Source organism: Mauremys mutica, chromosome 16, assembly GCF_020497125.1.
Source record: "Mauremys mutica isolate MM-2020 ecotype Southern chromosome 16, ASM2049712v1, whole genome shotgun sequence".
Taxonomy (NCBI): Eukaryota; Metazoa; Chordata; order Testudines; family Geoemydidae; genus Mauremys; species Mauremys mutica.
The window spans coordinates 26,483,450-26,507,329 of NC_059087.1; the positions used below are offsets into that span (position 1 = coordinate 26,483,450).

Consider the following 23,880-nt stretch of genomic DNA (forward strand, 5'->3'; position numbering starts at 1 on the left):
ACAGACTTATGCACGTGCTTAACTTTGTACACGTGAGAAGTCCCATGGAACTCAAGTGGAATGACTGTTCACATGTGTAACGTTAAACAAGTACAGAATAAGGACCTATGCAGTTATCCAGCTTCAGCAGGACTCTCTGTATTGGAGGCAGCACAGTCTAGAGTTAAGAACAGAATGCTGAGAACTAGGAGACTCGGTCTGTTTTCAGATCAGCTGCTGTCAGGCTGTGCTGCCTTGAGCAAAAAGTGCCAGTTTCCTAAGTTATAAAATGGGGATATTACCCATCTATGTAACATGCAGTGGGGAACTCTTAGTGCACTCCAGCAAGGTAGTAATAGGTAATAATTGGAGATATACCAATCTCCTAGAACTGGAAGGGACCTTGAAAGGTCATCGAGTCCAGCCCCCTGCCTTCACTAGCAGGACCAATTTTTGCCCCAGATCCCTAAGTGGCCCCCTCAAGGTGTGCACAACATGTGGGTTTGCTTTAGAATTCACAGCCCACACCATGTAGACAAGCCCTGAGATGAAAGGCACTGTGGGTATCTGTTGATTGATAATGGGGGGGGCGGGGTGGAATTCCTGTTCACTTCAGTTATGTCTTCTCAGATAAAATACAAATAAATATAATAGGTGTTTAGAAAAATGGGTCCATAATCTTGGTGCTAGGTGCTACCACAATATAAAATTACCTTAAACTCAATACAAAGCAATTGTCATCTGAAGAAAGGGCTAATTCTGGTAAACCCTTACTCCTGTAAGTGTCTTTATTCAATTTTATCATAAGGGTTGCATAATGAAGCCTAAGAAAGAGGGGTTGTTGACTGAGGACTTCTTGTCAACTCAGAGATTTCGAATTCTAGGAAGCTTGATTTGTAATGCCTAATTCTTTGGAGTAAGAATGAAATGCTCACGATAAACCACTTCTGGTTCCTTCCTTCAGATAACTCAGTTAAAGATTGAAAACAATCCCTTTGCTAAAGGATTTCGAGGTAGTGACGATATGGAGCTACACAGAATGTCAAGAATGCAAAGGTAAAATATTTATATATATATATGGTATAAAACAATTTATTGCCATTGCAGCAATTATTTTAGTTTGTCAAATTTAGTCCTCAATCCTGCAAACATTTATGTATATGTTTAACTTGATGAAAAAAAAAAGTCAAGACTGAAAATAGAAATGGATAAGAGCTGACTTGATCATGGTTTATAAGTACCTACATGGGGAGAAGATTTATAATATCTGAGTTCTTTAATCTAGCAGACAAAGCAGAATAAAATCCAATGGCTGGAAGTTGAAGCCAGACAAATTCAGACTAGAAATAAGGTGTAAATTTTACCATGAAGATAGATAACAATTGGAGCAACTTAAATAGGGACATGATGGATTCTGATGGCGCTTGGATGTCTGTCCAAAAGACCTGCTTTAGCTCAACCACAAGCAGTTGGACTTGATGCAGAAATCACTGGACGAGGCTCTCTGACCTGCGTTCTGCAGGAGGTCAGACTAGATTATCAGAATGATCCCTTTTAGCCTTAAGGTCTAAGAATCTATTAACTTGATTCATTCCATTGCACTCAGAGCTCCCATGTGTAAAGTTACTCACGTGTGCAAGCATTGGTAGGATCAGAGCCTTAATGGCTATGTAAATCATACTGCTAGACAATGTCTCTGATGCTGCAAACTCTTATGCATGTGACTAATCTTACGCAACTGGACAAATTTACTCACATGTTCAAGTGTTTGTAGGCTCACATCCAAGAGAGCCAAAAATAAAAAAGCCGCTTTATTCTCCTCTGAATCCACCTTTATGATAATCAGCCTTGGTCCTGTGATTCCTTATCATATAACCTTTCTAACAGCTACACACATCCTGGCAGGTGGTGTAAATATTTTTAGTACACTGAAAAATGAAATAGCTTTTCCTTCCCTACTTACACCTCCTTTTAAACTTGGACAGTCATGTCCTGACAAGTTTTTGCTGTTCAGTTACCCTATAGCTTTGGTGAATGGAAAGTCTTGACTCTTTACATTAATTACTATTTTTCCATGGGGTGAAACGCTAAAGACCATTAGAAAAACTTCATGCCATATGAAAATCATGGCACATGGCCATGCTGAGCTGGTGCTAAAGTCAGTGAATAGTTTTGTGCAGTCCTGTGGTTGTTGATCTAGTGAACAGAAACTCTTGGAAATACACACACAGTGGGAACTGGAGTAGTTGAAAGGGTTAAGATACACAGTGCCAACTCTGCAGAATATTTTCTGATGCTTAGTTTGCTTCCTAAACAATTTACCATATGGCTGGACAAAAAAAAAAACCCAAAACACGCAGCATCTTGACATTTTCACAAAGAAGTTCTTTTGGAGGAGGGTGGAGTAAGGTGGTTATTTTGAAATAAATAACCATTCAGAGAGAGAGAGAGAGAGAGAGAAAATGAGTTTTAAAATGATGGGCCAGATGTGTAACTCCATCAATGCCAATGGAGCTGCATCCATTTATGCCAGCTGAAAACATCGCTGCACTAAAAATATCAGGCTACTTGTTATAAAAAAAGGAGCTGAAAAGATGTAAAAATAGACCACTAGAAATCGGTGACCTATCATCTCACTGGGTAATACAGCCATTAATGTTTCATGCTGAAGGAAGGACAATGCTATCTTCGTCCAGTTAGAGCTCAGTTCTGTTGTGTTTTAAATACGGGTCTGTGGTTATTGCAGAAGGACGTTTAAATGTAAGACAGCAGAGCAAGTAGAACCAAAACAATTTGCAAAGCCAAGACGAGGCCCAGGACAGGAGGGGAGCATCTACTGGTTATGGATTCCTGGTTCTCACACCTGTCCCCACATCAGAGCAGCGTGGGGTTTAAGGGATCCACCTCAGCACTTTCCTGCCCCAGACATGTCCCCTGGTACCCAGGTTGGAAGGGAGAGGGTGCAGGGATACTAAACAAGGAGACTTCTCAACTGTCCAGCTCTGGCTGCTCCCCAGCATCTTTGAACTACCAGAGTGGCAGAAAGGGGACCAAAAGGCAGGAGAGAATTTGGCCCATTGGGTCTGACTTCTGAAGCTGGTCTGAGTTTTGACATTAGGAGCAGGACAGGCCCATTACCGCCTAAAAACCCACCACCACCACCGTGAGCACATGCTCTTCCTTGTGGGCAACCTTCAAAAAGAGCAAGTAGAGAACAGTCTGTCTCTCGAATTACCCCGTCTGGCAGGGTGACCCCTTCAGGTCAGGGGAGAGACATGCTGGCAGTGCCATCCCTGTATGTGTTCTGTGCAGCCAATATCAACCTTTCCATGGTAAGAGAGGCAGGACAGGAATCTGAAAACCACCGCAGTCCTTAGAGACCTGGAGACTTTCAGGAGTCCTGGATTCAGGATAGGAACGGGGGCTGATGGAAATGCAGAGTGGCAGAATGTGCGCACATGGTGGGGGCACTACATTCCAAAGCCAACAATGAGCCACGATCCATGGGAACAGGGCCGGCTCTAGGATTTTTGCTGCCCCAAGCTCAGGTGGGACTAGGGCTCGCAGGTGGGGCTGGAAGTGGAGGGAGTGATGTCACCTTCTCCCAGCGCCTGCAGGGGTTTTACCCCCTCCCCGGCCGCGCAGAGAAGCCCCGATATAAGGGGTGGCACAAGGCAGCGCAGCAGCCAGTGCGCAGAGGAGGCGGCGCAGCCCCGGCTCCCCGGCAGGACTCGCCCTCTCCAACCCAGGTAGCGGCTGGGCCCTGGCAGCTCAGCATCCCGGGGCTGGGGCTTCCCCTTCCTGCTGTGACCGGGGGCACGGAGCCCTCGCCCTGTCTAAGTGGCACAACTCCGAGAGTGCAACTGCCTCAAAAAAAAAAAAAAAAAAAAAAAAAGATGCCCGAATGCTGCCCCTGGAAATGTGCTTGCTTTGCTGGTGCCTAGAGCCGGTCCTGCATGGGAATATGCAGTAGGATCTCTGTAGAGCCCTTCCCTCCAACTCTGGACTCCCCAAACAGCTCCCCCACCCACACCATGGTACCAGCTAAGCCTACTTTGATTTACCACTACTGTCCGCTCCACAGCTGCCTGTGTTTTGCTGAGCCCTCATCTACAGCGGTGACTGTAGAGTCTACAGCAGAATCATGCTACTCTGAGCAGCATTGATATCCAAGGTTATTTTGGTGCAAATTCACCATTTGGGGAAAGGAATCTGCCTGTACCATGGGACTTCTCCCCCCAACTCCACCCCCACCTGCCTGGACATGCATGTTTTTCTAACCAGCCTTTCAGACACATGGATGTTTTAGCAGAGGGGACCTGTCAGCTGTGTAGAACACATATGCATATGTATGAGCTTGAGAGAGACCACCCCCTAGCTGCCTTCCTCTCTGCATGGCATCTCCACGGGGTTGGTCTCCTCCACATACACAGCAGAAGTGAGCATATAGGCCTGTCTAAGTAAAAGACTTCAGTCAACTGGGCGATCAAGCCAACACCTTTCAACAGCAGGTAATTCATATGCAAAGAATAGACTAGGTCTGCAGTGAGATCCAAATTCTAGTTAATGCAGGCCTCCAATACAGGTTTATCTTCCCCTCCATTAGCAACAGGACTATTCATGGTCATGTCAGTTGCATATATATTTTAGGAGTACAGACCTTGTGAACTTTAGTTTGAGAGATCAAATCTGTTACTTTCATAGTAAGTGTGTGTGTGGGCGGGGGGTATCCTTGTTTGCCTGTTGTGTTCATGCTGAAATTCATAACTAATTCAGACGAAAATTTGTGTCATTTTAATGCTTGGAAATTTTAGGCAAATTATTTCTCACATTCATACCTCAGACAGTGGAGGACTGTTGGGGCATATTTCACCCTAGATCTTTGTCTACGACTCCCTAATAGTGCCAGTGAGAATTAAGACTGGAGATCACGTGCAGAATGTTCTGCATAGATCCACAGCAGATTAAATTAAAGCAGGGATCCGCACTGTGCAGTCCAGAGTAGAATTTTGCCCTTAAACTTCTCTACGCATGAGCCAATGGAGGTGTATTAATAAATCATATCTACGAAGTGATTTTTGGGAGGGAGCATTGCCTAGAGAGTTCAGATTTTTATACCTGCAGCTAATAGAATAGAGGGTGAAAAGAGAGTTTGAGTGTTCAGGGCTGAAGCACAGTAGAAAACTACAATTTCTTTTAAGGCCTCTCTCATTTTGAATCTTTTGCTGAGCACCTGCAGCTCCTGTTGACTTCAAGTGGAGTCACAGGTGCTCAGCACTTCTGAAAAATCAAGTCCTAATTACCATTCAAACTAATTCAGTTGTATTTAGTTTCACATTTGGGAAGTTCTTGTTTGGGAAAAATTATATGAAAGCAAAACACAGAATGACTTAAATGGCTATCACTGACCTTTATAACATGTGACAAAGTTCTAGAATGGGGCATACAACACAAAACAGTAGAAGAGGCTTGGCATTGTATAGGGGTCTTTCTCCAATGGAGATAAAGGGCCACATTTTGTTTTCAGTAGTATAACTGCAGAGTAACTGCATTGGCTTCAAAGGCACTGCTCTGGATATAGGTTGGTGACCAAAAGAAGAATCTGGTCCAACATCTATCATGGCAGCGTCTAGATTTTAACCTTTCGAGAACAGTTTACGAACTAAATGAGGAGATGCCCCCTGGTTTGTGCAGCATGATGATCAATATGGATCAACAGTTAGTGCCAGGATTCCATAGCTGAGACATGCATGTCAGCATGTGTGTTGGTGCTGGTGGAATTTTGGGGTGAATCTGAGGACTCACCAAGGAGTGTCCACTCAGGATGACATGCTAACACCAAATCTGTTTGCTAGGTCCATCATGCCTGATGCCACTGGGGTTTGTTCCATTGCAAGCTATCATCTTACCATTGCAACTCTATATGCGTTTTCATTTCCCATGCTCTGGCTCAATGAAATCTCAGCAGCTCCATGCGTCACCTGAGACACTTTCCAAGAGAAACCCCCCACACTAGGTGTTACCATTATCACCCCTGGTGGGGAGAAGTTGCTCAATCCCTGCTCTGCCAAGCTGACTCCAATAGAAGGTTGCATGGGTAAGGACTGAGTACACACCCAGGGCCTGATGCATATAGTTCATTGAAGTCAATGGGATTTGGATCAGGTCCAGAGTAAGACTAAGGAATTGGCCCATGGGTACCACTCCAACATGCTCTGCAGATACCAGAACAACAGTTGCCAAATCTTCATTAAGGAAGCATAATATTGCTGATGCTTCCTTCACTGCTGTGGTGCTCAGTTACAGGGCAGTCATCCAGCAAGACAATATCTCCAGAAGGTCACCACAGTTAAATGCTAATTAATACCGACATCAACATTTCCAGGGTACCTTCCTATTCCCCGGCCGCTCCCCACACTCCCATTCAGCAACAGTTAAGACTAGATATTTAGCCAGAGAACATTAGCTCTAAGGAGTTTACATTAGGCGTAAGTGTAACCATTTGAGTAGGGTGTATGCCCCAGCTTTTCGCTTGCCTGTTAATCCCTCACCTTAGTATAGGTTTAGGTCTCCTGTATTCTCAGTTCTGGTTCATAAGAACGGCCATACTGCGTCAGAGCAATGGTTCATCTAGGCCAGTGTCCTGGCTGACTCTGGCCAATGCCAGGTGCTTTAGAGGGAATGAACAGAGCAGGCAATCAAGTGATCCATCCTCTGTCACCCACTCCCAGCTTCTGGTGAACTGAAGCTAGGCTCCCCCCCTGCACTGCAACCCCCCTTCTCTGCCCCCGTCAGGCTGCACTTCTGGTATCAGGTGCTGTGTGTGGAAGTGTTAGGGGTTAAGATGCTACCTGCACCTGTCCAAACTGGTCTCATTAAATCACCTCTCAAGCTGGGAGGCAGGGGGAGGATGGGATATTGGATAGCGATGTGGAGTGCACAGCTGTGGAGATGGAATTGTGCAGCCCTAGCAAGTCTCCCGACTTCCGGCTCATTCCATTACATAACCCTCCCAACTCTGTTGCTTTCCATGGCGCTGGCCTGCTGGCTCAGGGAGGGGGGATTTTGTAGGAGATCAGGGAGTCATTTGGCGAGGGAAGGCAGTGTGTGTCATAGCTTTTCCTCTGACTTCTCTCAGAATGTAGATTAACTAAATTCAGGATCCCAGGACACTCCCCCAAGAATGCTTCTAAGACGCCTGTTTTTAGTTACACAGGTAACATTAAAATTATGCAAATTTACACTCGACAGGCTTTTTTGTTGGGGGATGGTATGTTAATGAATTTCTCTTCCTCTTTCTGCATCAGTTGTGTCTAACCTCCATTCCTCTCCTGACCCCTGTTCCGAGCAACAAACAAAAAATTGGCCTAAAATCAAGCACCTTTGTGCCAAATATGCACATCTGCACTTTGGCATATCTCCTATTATTATTAGTCAAAACTGGGGATGGACCTATCTCTGAGAACTGGAAGGGACCTTGAAAGGTCATTGAGTCCAGCCCCCTGCCTTCACTAGCAGGACCAATTTTTGCCCCAGATCCCTAAGTGGCCCCCCTCAAGGATTGAACTCACAACCCTGGGTTGAGCAGGCCAATGCTCAAACCACTGAGCTATTCCTCCCCTCCCTGCAGCCATAGAGGGGGCATCATACTGATAAGCTGGTAAACATAAGCCCTCTCTGCTTAAGATAGATGACCAGGTAAAAGTTAAAGATCCCATGATTCTCTTCAAAAAAGAGTCAAGGATAACCTGTGTCCTGGCCAACCTTTCAATAAAACCATTCCTGATTGCTCAAGGCTGCATGTGAGTGATAAGTCAGTGGATATCATCTGTTGGGTTTGCAGTTAGCTATTACACTCATCTTATTTACCTTAGGAACATAGGACTTGTCAGACCGGACCAAACCCAAGGTCCATCTAGCCCAGTATTCGATCTCTGACATTGGCCAGCACAAGATGCTTTGGAGGAAAGTGTAAAACTCACAACAGAAATGGAATAATCTGCCCTCACATCAGGTCTCATCCTGATCTCTATTAGAGATTGGTTTAAGCCCTGCAGCATGAGGTTTTAATCTCCATTCCAAATTTTCGTTTAAACAAATTAGGATAACTCTGGATAGTTTTGATATTTGTTGCCTGCCTTGGGGCACCTTTTGTAGAAGAGTCACCTTACAAAACCAAATTTTACTTAATGACATGCCAGCTGCTTTCCTTCATGTAAGTGGGGAGTGGACCTCTCTGCAGTCAGCAAAGTGGCACAACACTCACATGGTGAGGTTCCATGATGATTCAATTTCAGTTTGCAAAATCCTATGAAGCTGTTTGACTTTCAGTGCTGCAAACTCTGCTGGAGAGCTGAAAATCCAATTGTGCTCCTTGTGCCTCTTAAACGCTCAACAGCAAAACAACTGCTGGGCTTCCTTCCTGCAATGCAAAATGACCTTAGAGCTACTGTAAAGCTGTAACTGAGGATTCTTCCAGCATTGGGAACCTTGGATTTAGCATAGTGGTTGTATCTGGTTTGGCTGGGGAAAGGGAACTGGAGAGGGGACAAGAGCTTGATGCGCTCTTAATTTCCAGTGAGTGGAACATTTAGAGACCATTCCAGTTGGTATAAGCTAGAGCAGCCCTATGGCTGCTCTAACTTGCACCAGAGAATAGTTTGGCTCTCCAGATGGCTTAGGATAAATGGAAGCATAAACAGTCTTTGCCTCTTCCCTGCTCCACTGAGGCGTGGTTGATGTTTGTGGCTTCTAAACCAGACTTTCAAATATGGCAGCATCCAACTTGTGTGGGTGTGTATCCATGCAGTCGTCAGTGGAGGTGCATAAGCTGGGCAGAGAGTCAATGGAAGGATTATATACCATTTTAAATCTCACTTAACCCCTATTTTGCAGATTTGGGTGATACATACACCTTAGACTGGTCTTCTGTACAGCCATGAATTTAATCCACTGATGTGTGTGCATGCACATCCTGAAATCAGTTTGCCTGTGCACATTGGAGCTGCCATGCATAGTGCCAGCCAGGTGTGTACAAAACACACACATGCAGGAAAACCTGGCCCTTTGCAAGCACAACCTAGCTGACAAGTCTCGGATGATGCAGGAGGCACACTGGGATGCAGCCTAGTCTCCCATAGCTGCATTGACTCTGCACTGAGGGCATAAATTGTTTGCCAGTAAAACAAGCAGATACAATTCAGAGACGCACAGGGAGTAGGGATATAGAGCAAAGAGGTGTGATTTTTACAGAACCACTTTTCTGACTCTTGAAGAAGGCAATTAGAGTCTCTTTTGCCCTCCCTGTCTAGTTTTCTCAGTTCTCCATTTACCCCTTCTTTTAAATGCCTTTGTTAAAATTCTAATCCTTCCCCGGCTAATTATCTACATTGCTGATGATCAATTTTACCAAACATACACAGACAAAAACAAACAATTTTGACTGATAATTGAAATTCACAGATAGGCAAAGAAAGAAACATGTTGCCTGAGAACTCAGAGTCCCATCTTAATGTGTATAAAACATGTTGTACTGAATGCTGCCTGGAGCACGTATTTACAGCTCTGCTAAAAACAGCCAGCTCCAGCGTTCACAGAACTGGAGCTGCAGATAATTAGGCGGCATTCATAAAGCTTTACATTTTGGAATCTCTGTGTTTACGGTCATTAAATAATCATCATCAAACCCCCCCTCTCACTCCATAATTTCCTGCAATTATGAACGTTTGCATAGGTAAAACACTTAATATAATCTCTCAAATGATAAAAAAAACCAAATTCTGCCAAGCTTATTGATTATAAATAAAACCAATATGGGCTTGTGAACTTTGCCAGCACTTTGAACTTTAAAAGCATGGTGTCGAAGAGCAGACTTACCGCTGGCTGATGCATCCACTGTGGTTAGGGATGGTGGAGTGCCTCTTGCAGCTCTAGAGTGCTCAGCTGACAGGTTGCTCCGGTCATCTCTTCTCATGGCTCAGCCCTCTGGCCTGGTCACATTTTAGTTTCACCCTTTCTGGGGTAACAATGTCCACAGATAATCCAATGTCCTTATGAAAGGTCTTCAGCTCTGAGCCTGACACCACCGTCTCCAGGGCTGGCTAGGAGAGCCCAGGCCATCTCCCAACACTGGTTTCCAGTCCAGGACCCTACCAACCACCACCATCTGCTCAGTCAGACTCTGTGATGCTGCTTCCCTGAACTTCTTTCTACCAAAGCCTGTCAACTGGCATTTCCCGCAGCTTCTTCAAGTTAGGCCTTCTGTCAGGGCCAGGGCTCACGGGGCTGCCTGCTGGAATCCCCCAACCAAAGTTCAAATTTAACCCAACTTCTGCCCTCGTCAGGCTTGACTTCTCACTCCTCTCACATTTCCCTTACTCAGCTGAATGCCTCCCAGGAAGTCCAGTCCTGCACTTTTATCAGGGACCCTCAGCACCAGAGCTTGCTGCAGGCCAGAGGCTGCTCCATGTCTCTATTTAGGAGAGGATCTCAGGGCTAACTAGCCTCCTGGGCTTATTCCTTGACACACCCCCATGTTTCCACTTTGTAGTCCTACAGCATAACTGGAAAGTTCTTTCCTGCAGCTCCTTTCTCAGCCAGGCTTCCCTTCTTTATAGTCACCACCCAGCTTCTTCTCCAGCTGGGCTTCATCTTTAATTAAGCCGAGCCCTCCCTCCAGGTGCAGCCAGGTAGCATAATTGGCCTCTCAGCCCCACATTAACCCTTTCATTGCCTGTACATTCTTTGCTGAACAGGCAATGAAACTGGAGTTGAGTCTGTTGCTCAAAACATATTGCTCAGGGCTGCCAGGTAAAATTCCTAGTGATGTCGATGGGCACTGTGACAGAGCGAGGACCTCAGGATTGGTTCCTCTGAGCATGCAATAGATTTTACTAGAAATGGGCAAATAATTCATCACCCCCTATGTCCCCCAAACGTCTCCCTTTTTCTAGTCATGAGCAGAACAGCTGGTGATTTTCTCTGATTCTCTATAAGCCCTGTGGGTTGTTGCTGAGCAGTTTGTGGTGAGGGTTTGGTGTTTAAAACATGAGCTGATTTGACAGGGCACACAGGACACACGGCAAGTTCCCTACTCTGCACCCACTGTACTCAGCCATCACATAGGGGAGCTGCTTTGTAGTACCGCTAGCCAGGCTGTACAGAGACATTCCAGATCCCCACCTCCAGCAGCTGCTTTTGGTGCCGCTGTCTGGCAGGCAGAAGTCACTGCAGGAATCCCTCATCCCTTGACCCCCTGCTACTGCTGGTCAGGGGCATGGAGAAGGACCTCTTCCCCCTGCCTCCCCTCTTTTCTCTCTCCTTCCCCCACTCTCTCCCTGTCAAGGGGGCAGATTTTAAAAGAGCTGTGTAGGGTTTTAGCCATGCATCTCCCACTGACTTTAAGAGAGACAGTGAGGCCTTGTGGTTAGGGCAGTAGACTCAGGGCTCGTCGCCACTGAAAAGTTACATCGGCATAGCTACGTCTCTCCAGGGTGTGGAAAAGCCACACCCCTGAGCCATGCATTCGAGCCGGCCTAACCCCTGGTGTAGACAACACTAGACTGATGGAATAGTTCTTCCATTGACCTAGCTACCGCCTCTCAGGGAGTCGGATTCCCCACCCCGAGGGGAGAACCCCCTCCCATCAGCATAGGCAGTGTCTACCCTGAAGTTCTGCAGTGCAACAGCTGTGCTGCCGTAGCAGCTTAAGTATAGACGGAGCCTGAGACGCAGCAGAACCAGGCTCAGTTCCTGCGTCTGCGAGAAGCTTCCTGAATGATCTTGAGCAAGTCATTTAACCTCTCTGGGCCTCAGCTCCCCACCAGTAAAATGGTAATAAAACAAAGTAACCCTGTCTTCTGGCTAGCTCTTGCTTGTTCAGACTGTAAGCAATTTGGGGCAGGGACTGCCTCTCCCTATGTGTATGTACAATGCCTAGAAAATGGGGCCCTGACCTCAACTGGGGCCCCTCAGTTCTACTGCACAACAGTAATAAAATACAGTAACTGAACATTTACCATTAGTCCTTTCGAATGCTCTAAATAGCTTCCCTCCTTGTAAATTCTTTCCTAAACCAGCCTTTTTATATACAATGTTTAACGTGAAAAAAACCGTACTACATTAACATCGTAATATCAAAGTAGAGCCCTGGCATTCTGGCTGTACGACAACAGTATCCCCTTGTTGCTCAGAAGGCCGAATACACTTGCCAGTAGCATGCGGCCTTTCACGTTCCCCTGTCCCCCTTCATGCAGTTATTTTGAAAAGCAAAAGTCCTATACCCGGCAATCTTTCTGTGCCAGCAATAAGTAAAACCTTGCTTGCGTTCCATTAAACCTTTGGCCTACGATTACAATTGGCTATTTTTGGAGCAGTCACTTTTCGGCACTGAAAAATGTCTAATGCATTTTTAAAGACCAAGGGGGCAATCTCAGATGATAAATGTTCCCAGTACATATCAAGTGTGCGCTGCAAACATTAATAAATGTTTCAAGACGACTGCTGCTTTAAATGGTGCCAGAGAAATCGCTTTGTGAGAACTTAGACACCGCAGGGAAGACCAAGATATAAATTTGTAGATGTCTGTCTGGATAGATGGATAGATGAGTAGATAGATAGGCAAGTTGGAAGAAGGACATTTTATATAGAGCTGGTCAGAAAATAGGGTTTTTTCCCATGAAAATTTTTAAGTTTTTGGCAAAAAATCAAAGTAACGTATATTTGAGCTGAAAACCGAAAGATTTCTGTTCTGACAGATGCCACTGAGGTGTCCCATGGGAGTTGTACTTCGAGTTCTTTCGACAGGCCAGCTTCCCTGGCCAGCCTACAGCTCCCCTGGGTCTCCTCTCTGTGTAAAGGGAGCTGATGCCTCATGGAAATGGCATGGCCATTGTGCATCTTCAGGAAATAAAGTCTGAGTGGGGAGCCCAACCCATAGAGGAGAATAGGAGCATGAGACACCCAAATTACAACTCCATCAGGCACTGCGGTGGCAATTCTGAATAACAACATCCTGATTTTCAGACATTTGGTTTCCCTTAACGAAACAAAACAAAAATCAACACTTTCAGCTGAAAGCAGACACTTTTGGCAACCCCCCGACTTTCCATCGAAAAGAGCTGTGACACAACATTTTTGACCAGCCCTAGTTTTCCATCACTTCCTCTTGAAGGTAGTGGTCTATACTGTCTCTCTGTGTGTATGTAACTTCTGTGTGAGTGGTGCATGCGAATAGAGAGGGGATGAGCCATTCCTACCCAGACTTACTCTCTCATAACGCGCTGGGGACAAACACAATGGAAAGTCACCCCCGAGTTCCCCAAAGCAGCCACAGAGAGGGAAATGAAGCCATGTTGTGTTGTCCTCCCCACTCCAAGCCTAGGGGAGCCCCTCCCTCCATGGGACCACGCACAATGGGGGCTCTCAGGGTATGTTGGGGCGGAGGGAAAAGGGACTGGGGATCAGGCACTGTATGCAGCATACTCGCCTCTGGATTCAAGGGGGAGTTAAAGTGTAAACTCCCCTTTAGCCTGGCTCCTCTGAGAGGGGGCAGACCACTGATGTAGCATTGGGACCCACGCGGCCAGTGGGTGGAGCACACTCCTCACTGGTCATCTGTGTAATCACCAGATGGCCTCCCCTTGTGAGGGGTCTCTCGCACGACACAGGCACACTCAGGTGCTGGGTGCTTAGACTCCAGAGGATCCATCTTGTCATGTAACTAATAAACAGAGTTCTGAATTGCACTTTATATCCCTGGTCTCACGCTGGTTCCTGGAGTACAGAGGCTGCAGCATACACAGGGGGAAAACACGCTTGGCTGCTGACTGTGCTAGAGAGGATGATATAACCCGGAGTTGGGGACCCCTGAGCTCCATGATGTTTGAGGGCCATGGCCCCCCTGCCCTCTCCAGAAGGCAAAACCCTTCTCCTGACAAGAGCCTGGGGCAGAACCTGCACAAGTTGAAGGTGCATCTCTGAGCCCCTAGCAATACACAACGGCCACTGGCTTCCCTGGGAGGGAAAAGTGCTGCAAAACCAGGCCAGTGCCTCCATACCACTCCCTTCCCCTCTCTCTCATCCTGTACAGCCCAGGCACGTGAGAGGGGCCTCTGGCCTTCAAGCCCTTCCCAGCAGCACAGCTGGGCTCCTACTAGCCCTTCCCGTGGGCTAACTCAGGGGAAGGGACCCCACCTTTGCAACGCTCTCTGCTTGGCAGACAACCAGAGCCCAAAATTTGGCCGGCTCCAGGGCACGACGCGAGACACATTTGTTTGGCTTTGAGCTCTCGGTTGACTTTTTCTCCCCATGACAGCATGGCTGCTAATGTTTCTGGCAGCAGCAGAGGCAGCGGTTTGGAGGAACGCTGCCTGCTGCAGGGAGTTTTCTATAATTGGCTTTGTTAAGTTTTGTAAATAAGCTCCTAGTTGCCACAGCGATGGGTTCTCTCCAAGGGGCCTGATCCTGCATAGGGCTCCATCCTGCAACCAGGAGTCCCTTTCCTCACATAAGATGTCCCATTAATGCCCAAGTCCCACGGATGTGTTTGTAGAATCAGGCCCAGACTTTAGCTCGCAGACCTTAGTCACACGAGTAATCTCCATGTACACATCAATGGTGGATATAGCAGAAGATTGGAGACTGAAGACCTGTGTTCTATTCTGGGTTCTGCTACTTACCTGTGGGGTGAACTTGAATAATTCGCTTCACCTCTCCGAGCCTCAGTTTCCCCTTCCACACTGTGTCTGCCTTGTCTATTTAAATTGTAAACTCTTTGACTGCCTGTCATGATGTGTCAGTTAAAGCCTCCTATGCCCTCCCAGACAGACCATGGGGTCCTGATCTTGGCTGAGGTCTCTGGATGTGGCTGCTATACAAGTAACACAGTGGGTGCAGTTGACCCCAGTGGACCTGCTCAGTTTCCCAGAGGGTGATAATCATGCCAACCCACATTTCTAAAGTGCTTTGCGAACCATGGATGAAAATGACTATACGGCCTGGTCCACCCTGAGGTTTTTAGCTAGCTACAATGATGCTTCAAAGCAGGTTAGCAGTAAGGGAGCAAGTCCCAGTTTATGCTGGTGCAACATGTTTACACTGGGGGTTTGCGTCGGTTTCAGCTACGCTGTTGTGCCCCCAAGATGAGACAGGCCTCCGTGCTCAGCTAGATTATTTATAATTGATTATTTATTTATGGTAGCACCACTGTAGGCTGTGTGCTTTCTAGACACACTCTGCTCTGAGATCACAATCTGAGGACAGACAAACTGACAGAGGTTGGTGGAAAGGAACAGAAACAGCAATAGGCAAGCGATATATAATTTACATCCAAGTCAGCTTGATTCCCCGTAAGCAGCATGGCAGAAGTAGGTCTGGTTATTATTATACGTACATAATAGCAGTCAGAGTGGGAGAGGTACATGTTTAAAGAGACCCAGAGGGAATTAAAATAAGCGGTGCTATAGTCCCCCATAGCGTGTTATCCCGATAAAGCACCGGGAAGGCGTAGATTCTTGGGCAGATGGTTCTATTGGAAGTTGGAGCAAATGGACAATACTAACGTGCTGCATTTTTTCACCTGTGTTTTTCAGTAAAGAGTACCCGGTGGTTCCTAGGAGCACGGTGAGACAAAAAGTGGCCTCTAATCACAGCCCTTTCAGTGGTGAGACCAGGGTTCTCTCGGCCTCCTCCAACCTAACATCCCAGTATCAGTGCGAGAATGGGGTGTCTAGCACCTCCCAGGACCTGCTACCGCCTGCCAACCCGTACCCGATCTCCCAGGAGCACAGCCAGATCTACCACTGCACCAAGAGAAAAGGTCAGGCCCCGGCAACTTCCCCTCATCTTGCTCATTGATTCCCCAGGCAAAAATGGATGTCAAACCCATTTGGCATTCCTCACAAATACCTGCCATGGGTTAGAGTTAAATCCTTTGGATGGGCAAAGGCTTGTTATTGTCAGTGTCGTCTGCGTTACAGGCACTGGGCCAGATCCTCAGATGTTGTAAATCACTGCAGTGGCACTGACGCCAGCACTGGCTGACGAGCTGCCTTGCCACTGTTAGGATCAACAGTCCTGATTCAACTCGGTTCCGAAAGAGCAGCTCAGCTGAAACACAGAGGTGGCAACCCAGCTACAAGTCGAATCCACATCCAGAAAGCTAGCCGGGGACTGAGATAAAGATGACTTATCTGTCTCTATAGCCTCCGAGAAGGTCTAAGGGTTAATCTAAACATGCACATACCTAGATATTCTGGGTTTCAGGTGGTGTTTGCTGAATACTCTCTTATATTTGGGTGCAATACACCCCAATGCAGACAGCCTGCATGGGGCCTACGCTCCCTTTAAGTCTTTGGTCCAGTGAATAGGGAACTGAACTGGGAATCAGGAGACCTGAATTCTTTGCCACTGATTGCTGTGTGACTGTAGCCCAGTCCTGCCAAAGCTTTACTGGGAACCCCATATTCAGACGGAGGAGCAATTACAGACATGAGTGATCCTGCGAGCATCACTGGGACTGCTTTTGTGAATAGCTGCTCACCAGCAGGAGTAAGGCATATGCAGTCAGTGGGGAAAAGCTTGCAAGACTGAGCCATACAGGCATGCCAGAGGGGGAAAAATAGTGACTTCCCTAGCACTGATTCCTCAGGCATCAGGCTGCTATAGGTTACTTTTAGTAGCATTATGGTAACACCTAACAGGTCCAGCTGAGATCACCCATCCTTTTAGCTGCTGCACATACATACAGTAAGACATGGGGAATGCCTGGAGGATGTTATAATCTAAGCAGAGCCAAAGTCACACGCAGCAAGTCAACGGCAGAGTCAGGAACAGAACCCAAGCCCCCTAGATCATGAGTCAACACCCTGTCCAGGAGACCACCTCCCTTTAGAGCCAGACTCTGCCCTTTAGCTCACTTAAGGTATGTCTACACTACCTGCCGGATTGGCGGGCAGCGATCGATCCAGCAGGGGTCAGTTAATCGCTTCTAGATGCAATAAATCGACCCCTGAGCGCTCTCCCGTCGACTCCTGTACTCCAGCGCTGCGAGAGGCGTAAGTGGAGTCGACGGGGGAGCAGCAGCAGTTGACTCACCACGGTGAAGACACCACGGTAAGTCGATCTAAGTACATCGACTTCAGCTACATTATTCACTTAGCTGAAGTTGCATAACTTAGATCAACACCCCCCCTTAGTGTCGACCAGGCCTTAGTCGTGAGAAAGCTGCCACCCTTTCCCTCCCTTAGTTCGAGCCCTGCCTCCGGTGCATCTGAGCTCCGCTCCATTGCACAACTAGCTTAACCTTTGCCGGACTCTCTTCCCCCATGCTCTTTTTTTAAAACAAGAAAGCCTGAACAACAACAAACACTCATGGCAATCTTTGACTGCTGTGTGTCCCGGCCACACAAAGCAATTCATCATCAGCCTCCACATTGTAAAGTGATAAGGAATCAACAGAGGTTTCCTTCCAGTTTTGGGATTCCCGCTAAGTGGTGGCTCCATGGGTGGTTTCCCTCAATCCCCCAATTATCTCACTTCCTCTTATTGTCACAGAAGAGAAGATATCTCCTCAGCAATAAGTTCACCAGCCCCTTTCGGCAGGCATGGCCCTGTGAAAGTGCAGGGGACTGGCAAAGGGAGCCCTCGTCTGGGCCGCTGCTGTCTCCTCGCTATCTCTCCAGTGGCTTGAGTGGCACAAGCAGTTAAGGGCCTTTTATCAAAGCCGCCAAATGCTTTAATCAAAGAGTGGCAGTGTCCTGTCAGATACCACCGACTTCTTCCGTGAGCCCAGAACTGTACCTCTCAGGAGCCTGAATCTCTGCCTTCCTTTCTGTGCTCTTTCCCCCGCCAGCATCTAATAAATCGAAAACAGCCACCAGGGCTTAAAGAAAAGAAACAAGAAGTTAATGGGAAACAGAGAGAGCTAACATAGCTGCCAAGTGGCTCTTTGCAAAGTGAGATTAATTAAAAAGAAAAGTAACGAAGGATGAGCAAACCAGTTGGGGTAAATCAGAACCTGACCCAAGCTTTCACCTGACTCTCAGGCTGCATTTGTCACGGGTCACTTTCCTCTAACACTGAAACAAGGAACTTTATTAGAATAAGGAAAACAGTATCTCCCTAACGTGTTCTCTCTCTTCGCTTCACTGTACTTTCCCGGCTCCAACTCCTACCTGGCTTCCTGCTACAGTTTTAAGAACACAGTGCACATCACTTCACATCTTCCCCTCCCCCCTCACTTTCTTTTCTTTATAAATAATTTTTAATGAGCTTTAATACTTTACAAAAATATAAACTCCCCAGATTCATTATTAACCCAGCTGTGCTCAGCTTCTGGTCTTGAGGAGGGTTTTCTTCAATTGATTTACTTGGATCATCAAATCTGCAGAGGCATTAACTGCTGTACGCTAGTCTCAACAGAAATACCTCCTTTCAGCAAGGCTGTGTGGCGGGTACAATGGTTACTGGGATCACAGGGTGATCCAGCTGCATTCACAATGAGCTGAAGATGCTGCCTGTATCTTTCTGTGCTAAACCCTTTGATCAGCCTCTACCATGAAGACTGTCAGAGTGTAGCTGCAACAGCTAGTCATGTCCAGTTTTTTTTCTTATCCATTTTTGTCAGGACTGGGTCTCTTGATTTAGGCTTGGGTAAGTTTTGATCTGTATGCCAAAGGCTAAAGGGGAAATCCTGAGGCATCTCACATCTCCCAGCAGCCTCTCAACCACTTGCTAGGACAAAGATTTGCCTCTGTGGTTAGTAGCATTGTTCTGATCTGTTGAGCAAAGATGGACTTACCTTGGTGACTGATATGTTTTCCCCTGTAGATGAACAGCTGGGCTAATGTGGGATCCTATTGCTGTAGAATTCTCTTAACAATCTATGCTCCTCAGAGACCACCCTGAGTCCTTCTGCTCGTGGGTGATGAGAGCTGGAAGTACTAGGAAGAAATATTTTATCCCAAAAGTTTGGACTTCAGGGCAGGGCCCCATTGAGAGAGACAATTTCTTCCAAACTGCCAAAATGAGGGGGAAAAAAAAGCCTTTTAATATTCCTATGGCCCATTGACTTGTGTGCCTGTTCAAACATAGAATTTCCACAAATTTAGAAAAATAACCAATGGTTCCCAGACATGTAGGCGCCTTTTTGTCACACAGGTCAGGTGCTATTGTTTCCAAGCCCTTCTGGATAATTATGTGAGTACAAGGGGTTCTTTGGCTTGTGCTTTTTCTGGTTATCCCAGGATTCTACCTTGTTGTTCAGCACCTGCCCTACTCTGGGCCTCCACACCAGCATTTGGACCAGCTCCTAGCATGTTGTGAAGTCCCTTAGGTACCCTTTCTAATACAGCATCCTGCAAAGACTGAAGGACTAGAGTACATGTGCCATAGATAATCAGACCTTCAGCTTTGACGAGTTCTCTTCTTATTCCATAGGAGTCACATGCTGGGTGAGGATGCTCTGACAAGTAACTGGTCTGACTGGTCATCCATATAAAATTGGATACAGTTTATAGTTGTTTATCAATGCTAGTAGTTCTAAATGTCAGTGGTGAGCCTGGCAGACCACTCGAAAGGGCACCCACATGAGCTTCTATATCATACCAAGCCTCTGGAAAATCTGGGTGATCCATGGTGCTCTTAAATATAGTGCCAGCCACAACCAGGGGCTTTGCTGAGGCAGTATTCCGAATAGATCTAAATCTTAAAAAATGTAGGCGCCGTCTTAGGAGGTATATCTAGGCTTTTTACTGTTTTTAATAGCATGAGTAGCTTGCAGTCTGTTATAAGCTTCCTATAGATAAGACCCTGCAAATATCTTGTGGCTCTCTTTGCATGCACATACAGTCGACAAACATTCTCTCTAGTTGGGCATACTTGGTCTCAGCATCTGAAAGTCATCTGGAATAATATGCTACAGGCTTCCAGTCATCTTGGTGTAACTGAGACCTTTGTTGTTTGTGTCTTCCAAAAGTGCCGTAGACTTGAAACGCTCATAAAATGGCAGTACTAGAGATGAGATCAACAGAGTCTTTAGTTACTTCAGTGCATTCCTGTGCTTTATCCACACAGAATCTGTTTAAAGTAGTTCATAAAGAGAATGGTTTTTAGATGACAGGTTAGCTACTTTTAGCTCCAAATTGTTGTACCAGCGAAGTTGGAGACGATACCGTCCATGGTGGAAAGAATATGACTTTCTCTCCTTACTGCTTCACTGAGCCTCAGTAGGTCTTCACAGATATGGAAATGCCCATTCTTCTTGTAACAGGCACCATTAAGGCACACGCCTCTGTCAATTCAGTACTGCACTGTTATACCATTCTTTTTCATCCTACCCATTTCTTCCTTCACTTTGGGAAGCAGCAGGATTGTTGTTTTCTCTGCATGCTGGACTGATAAGCTACAGCCCTGTTTTTCAATAGAATCCGCACAACTTCTCCTTTAAGGCCTTTATTTTATTTTATTTTATTTTGGCCATACACCATCCCAGTTTCTGAGAGTTTGAGGATGCCCGATTCAGTGGCTGTTGTTCAGTCTAAGGGGTTACTTATGGTTATCCTATTGACACCAAAAGTATCAAATGCATCCTCCCTGCCTTTGTAGCAAACAAGAGCTTTGACCTGACCCTGTAAATTTATCTGTCTCCATAGGATATTGAACCTCCCCCGCCCTGGGATGCTCCCACTTTGGGCTCCCTCCTTCAAAGTCTCCATACAAATTGCAGCCGTCTCTGCCTCGGAATCTATTTTAAGTTTAACAGCAGCATTGCAGATCTTGACATTGTTGGACCAGTGGCACAACGCTGATTTATAGGAGCTGAGCAATTGGCTCAAAGTCCATTTGTGAGTCCTTTCTTTGGACCCATGTCCCAGGATACAGGCATCATTCACCTTTGCTTAGGCGATTTTTAAAATGGTCCTTCCCATTTCCTCCCAGGAATTGTTTTCTTTGCTACTTCTCATTGGTCTTATAACTTTTGGCTTGTTATTCAAACCCAGGGAGGGTAAACTAGATTGAGTAGCGTAATAATAACAAAAAGCATTCAAGCCTTCAGCATAAACTCAAACTGAGCCCACCTGCTTTTTTTTTTGGAGCCTGATGAATGTGAACAAACTTCTTCTATAAACAAAAACAGGGCCCAATTCTTTGTTGCCTTGAGTCTAGTGGACCGGATCCTCAGTGACTTGAAAGGAGAAACCCTGAGGATCTGACCCACAAGATGCAAAACCGCCCATATAGTTTACATTTTTGTACCTGATTCTTGATGGGACCAGTGGTAGAAACGTGCAAATTCCATTTAAAAAGCTCTTCTTGTGGTATTTACGACCCAGCTGGAAGTCGTAAATACCGAAAATCTTGGGTCCAATTATGCTCAAATCCTTTCAATAAAAGGAGCACCAAATTCCTTGTGAGGAAGCCAGTTCTCACGAAGTTTCCAGCTAATTTAGCAGTCTCCGTTTTGCTTGGATACACTTTGGAGAGGCTTTGCCCAAACTTTGACTGCTTCTCCACACTCAGCAGAACCCTCAGACCTTTGAGGTTTGCCCATCATAATAGACTGATCTTGTGAGATGATTAGCAGCTTCAGCTCCCAGTGATGGTAGCCAGAGGTCAGGGTGCTTGTCACCTTGCAGAACTGGGCTCTGCAAGAATGAATACATTAGAAAGCTATCAGGTTAACAACATCAAGGAAAAATCACACAAGACCAATTCCTCAGCTGATGTAAATCGGCCCACTTCCACTGAAGACAATGGTCAAGATTATCTGCTATGTTCACTTTAGGCTGGGAAGTGGGGGAGCTATCTGGATGAGGATTATGGCCCTTGGATTCTGTGTTCTGGCCCCCAAACAGTTTAGAGGTGTCTTGGGGTTGCTCTAAACTGTGCCAGATAGCAATGGCTTCTTAGGATCCATTTTCCAGCTGTAGGGAGGGAGGCACAAGAATCTGATCTGTCAGCTCTGTGCCTGCTCAGGACTCCATGGCAGGTGTACTCCCAGCTAGGGAGCTCTGGGAAGAGTGGAAAGGGAGCATAGCAGACCAGAGAATCTGGCCCAATGGAACTTTGCCAGTTTACACCAGCTGAGGAACTGGCTTCCTCACTGCACAATGGCAACTATTTTCAAGACAAACCGGCATTTTATTCCTTACTGAAGGACTTGTTCAGAGGATGAGCGGGGTGGGGGTTGGGAAGATGGACCAAAGGGCAGACTGTGAGCAGTCAGGATAAACTATAGAATTCTTTTGTGGGGGCTGGTATCAGACTTTTGGGGAAACTGAAGTGTGGAAGTAGAGAGCCTGTTTCTCAACTGATGTCAAGCAGCACAGCTCCAGAGCATTCAGAGGCGCTATGCCAGCTTACATCAGCTGACCTATAACGTCCTGCTTTTACAAAATGAAAGTCAGGTTTGTTTTTTCTCTGCACCTGACAGTAAATCTGGAAAAGGGTCTATAACTTGGAGAGGTTTGCCTGGTTCTGCTGTGGAAGGGAGAAGAATGTCCTGACTAAATGGAAAAATCAACAACCTGGGGTTGTAACTCAAGCAAATTCTTAGTACAATGAAAAAAACGCAAAGTTCAACTATTTTTTTAAAAGGAAAATAAACAGTAAAACCCAGGGCTGGTGTTTCCCAGTGCCAGCAGAGCATGGCTGGGGCTGTGTTACAGCTTAATGCTGAAAAATTTATTAGCAGAACAATGCTTCATTTTACAAGACGTTTTTCAGCCCTAGTGTTCTTATTATTCAGTAGCGGCTCTTGGGACCAGAATTTTGAAATATTCAGGAGGGTTAGACAGGATGTTACTCTAAATCCATCTCCTGATATAGGCCCAGATTCAGCAAAGCACAAAAGCATGTGCTTAGCTTTAAGCTTGTGCTTAAATCTCATTGACTTCAAAAGGACTTATATTTATGTGCTTTGCTGGATTAGGGCTATCATGTCCATGATTCCCTGACACCAAGTAAGCTTCATTCTAGTACTAATTTAGTATTAATCTAGTACTTGTGAGGTAACTCCCTTCTCTTCGTGTGTCAGTATATTTATGCCTGTGTCTGTAATTTTCACTCCATGCATCTGAAGAAGTAGGTTTTTTACCCACGAAAGCTTATGCCCAAATAAATCTGTTAGTTTTTAAGGTGCCACCAGACTCCTCGTTGTTTTTCTAGTACTACTGAGATCCATCAGATCAATGATAATTAGAATAATGCATGTTTATACCCAAGTAATAATTGTTTAACTGCTTTTAAAATGTCACCAAATTTCACCCCAAAATTGTGCTGTTCTCCTCTTTTACTCTCAGATTTAAGTGCAGCTGATAGGGTATAATATCCACTGATCGTCAGTGTAAACTATCTAGAGCTGTATCTATAGCTAGAGATTCAGATTTCTGGTGTTTGCTTAAAATGTGGATTTCAGTGTTGTAAGATGGGATTGCAATCCTCCAGAAATGAATTTGGCTCCAGGTATATGAATTTGGATATACAGGCAATTGTTAAGTATCCCAATTTTCAAAGCAGTGAGCTATGGGCAGGCCTGTAAAAGTGTGTTTCACTGGTTGCACCAACAAGATCCTAGATTTGCATTTTTTCTGCATGTCCCCATTTTTCAATGTGGGCTTGGTACTCTGGCAAGAGAACATCGGCCACAATGTAGCATGGCCAGGGATTCCCATGAAGCACTGTGGTGGCTCAGCAAGAGGGGAGCCCATGGTGCATCATGGGAGATGTAGTCTGACAGCACATGCAAATACTACGTTTTGCAGGCACCCAGGGTGCCTGGGGATTTTTGCAGGCACATTATGAGCAGACTTGTATTTGCAGGAGAGCACACACTTGCAGAGATGATAGTTGCCAGGGCCGGCTCCAGAACCCAGCGCGCCAAGCGTGCGCGTGGGGCGGCAT

At 46.1% G+C, this 23,880-nt stretch overlaps 1 protein-coding gene and 1 long non-coding RNA gene across 3 annotated transcripts in view; one reads left to right on the forward strand and one right to left on the reverse strand.

Annotated features, from left to right (window-relative positions):
* The window catches only part of TBX5 (T-box transcription factor 5), a 42,632-nt gene that overhangs the window by 15,396 nt on the left and 3,356 nt on the right, over window positions 1–23,880 (forward strand). For both annotated transcript variants that reach the window (XM_044989486.1, XM_044989487.1), the window contains exons 5-6: window positions 944–1,035; window positions 15,570–15,796. In XM_044989486.1, the coding sequence (XP_044845421.1) occupies window positions 944–1,035; window positions 15,570–15,796 (319 nt within the window). The remainder of the gene's footprint in view (window positions 1–943; window positions 1,036–15,569; window positions 15,797–23,880) is intronic.
* LOC123350768 overlaps window positions 18,433–23,880 on the reverse strand; it is a 96,695-nt gene continuing 91,247 nt past the window's right edge. The window contains exon 4 of the long non-coding RNA XR_006573816.1: window positions 18,433–21,623. This is a non-coding gene — a long non-coding RNA (uncharacterized LOC123350768). The remainder of the gene's footprint in view (window positions 21,624–23,880) is intronic.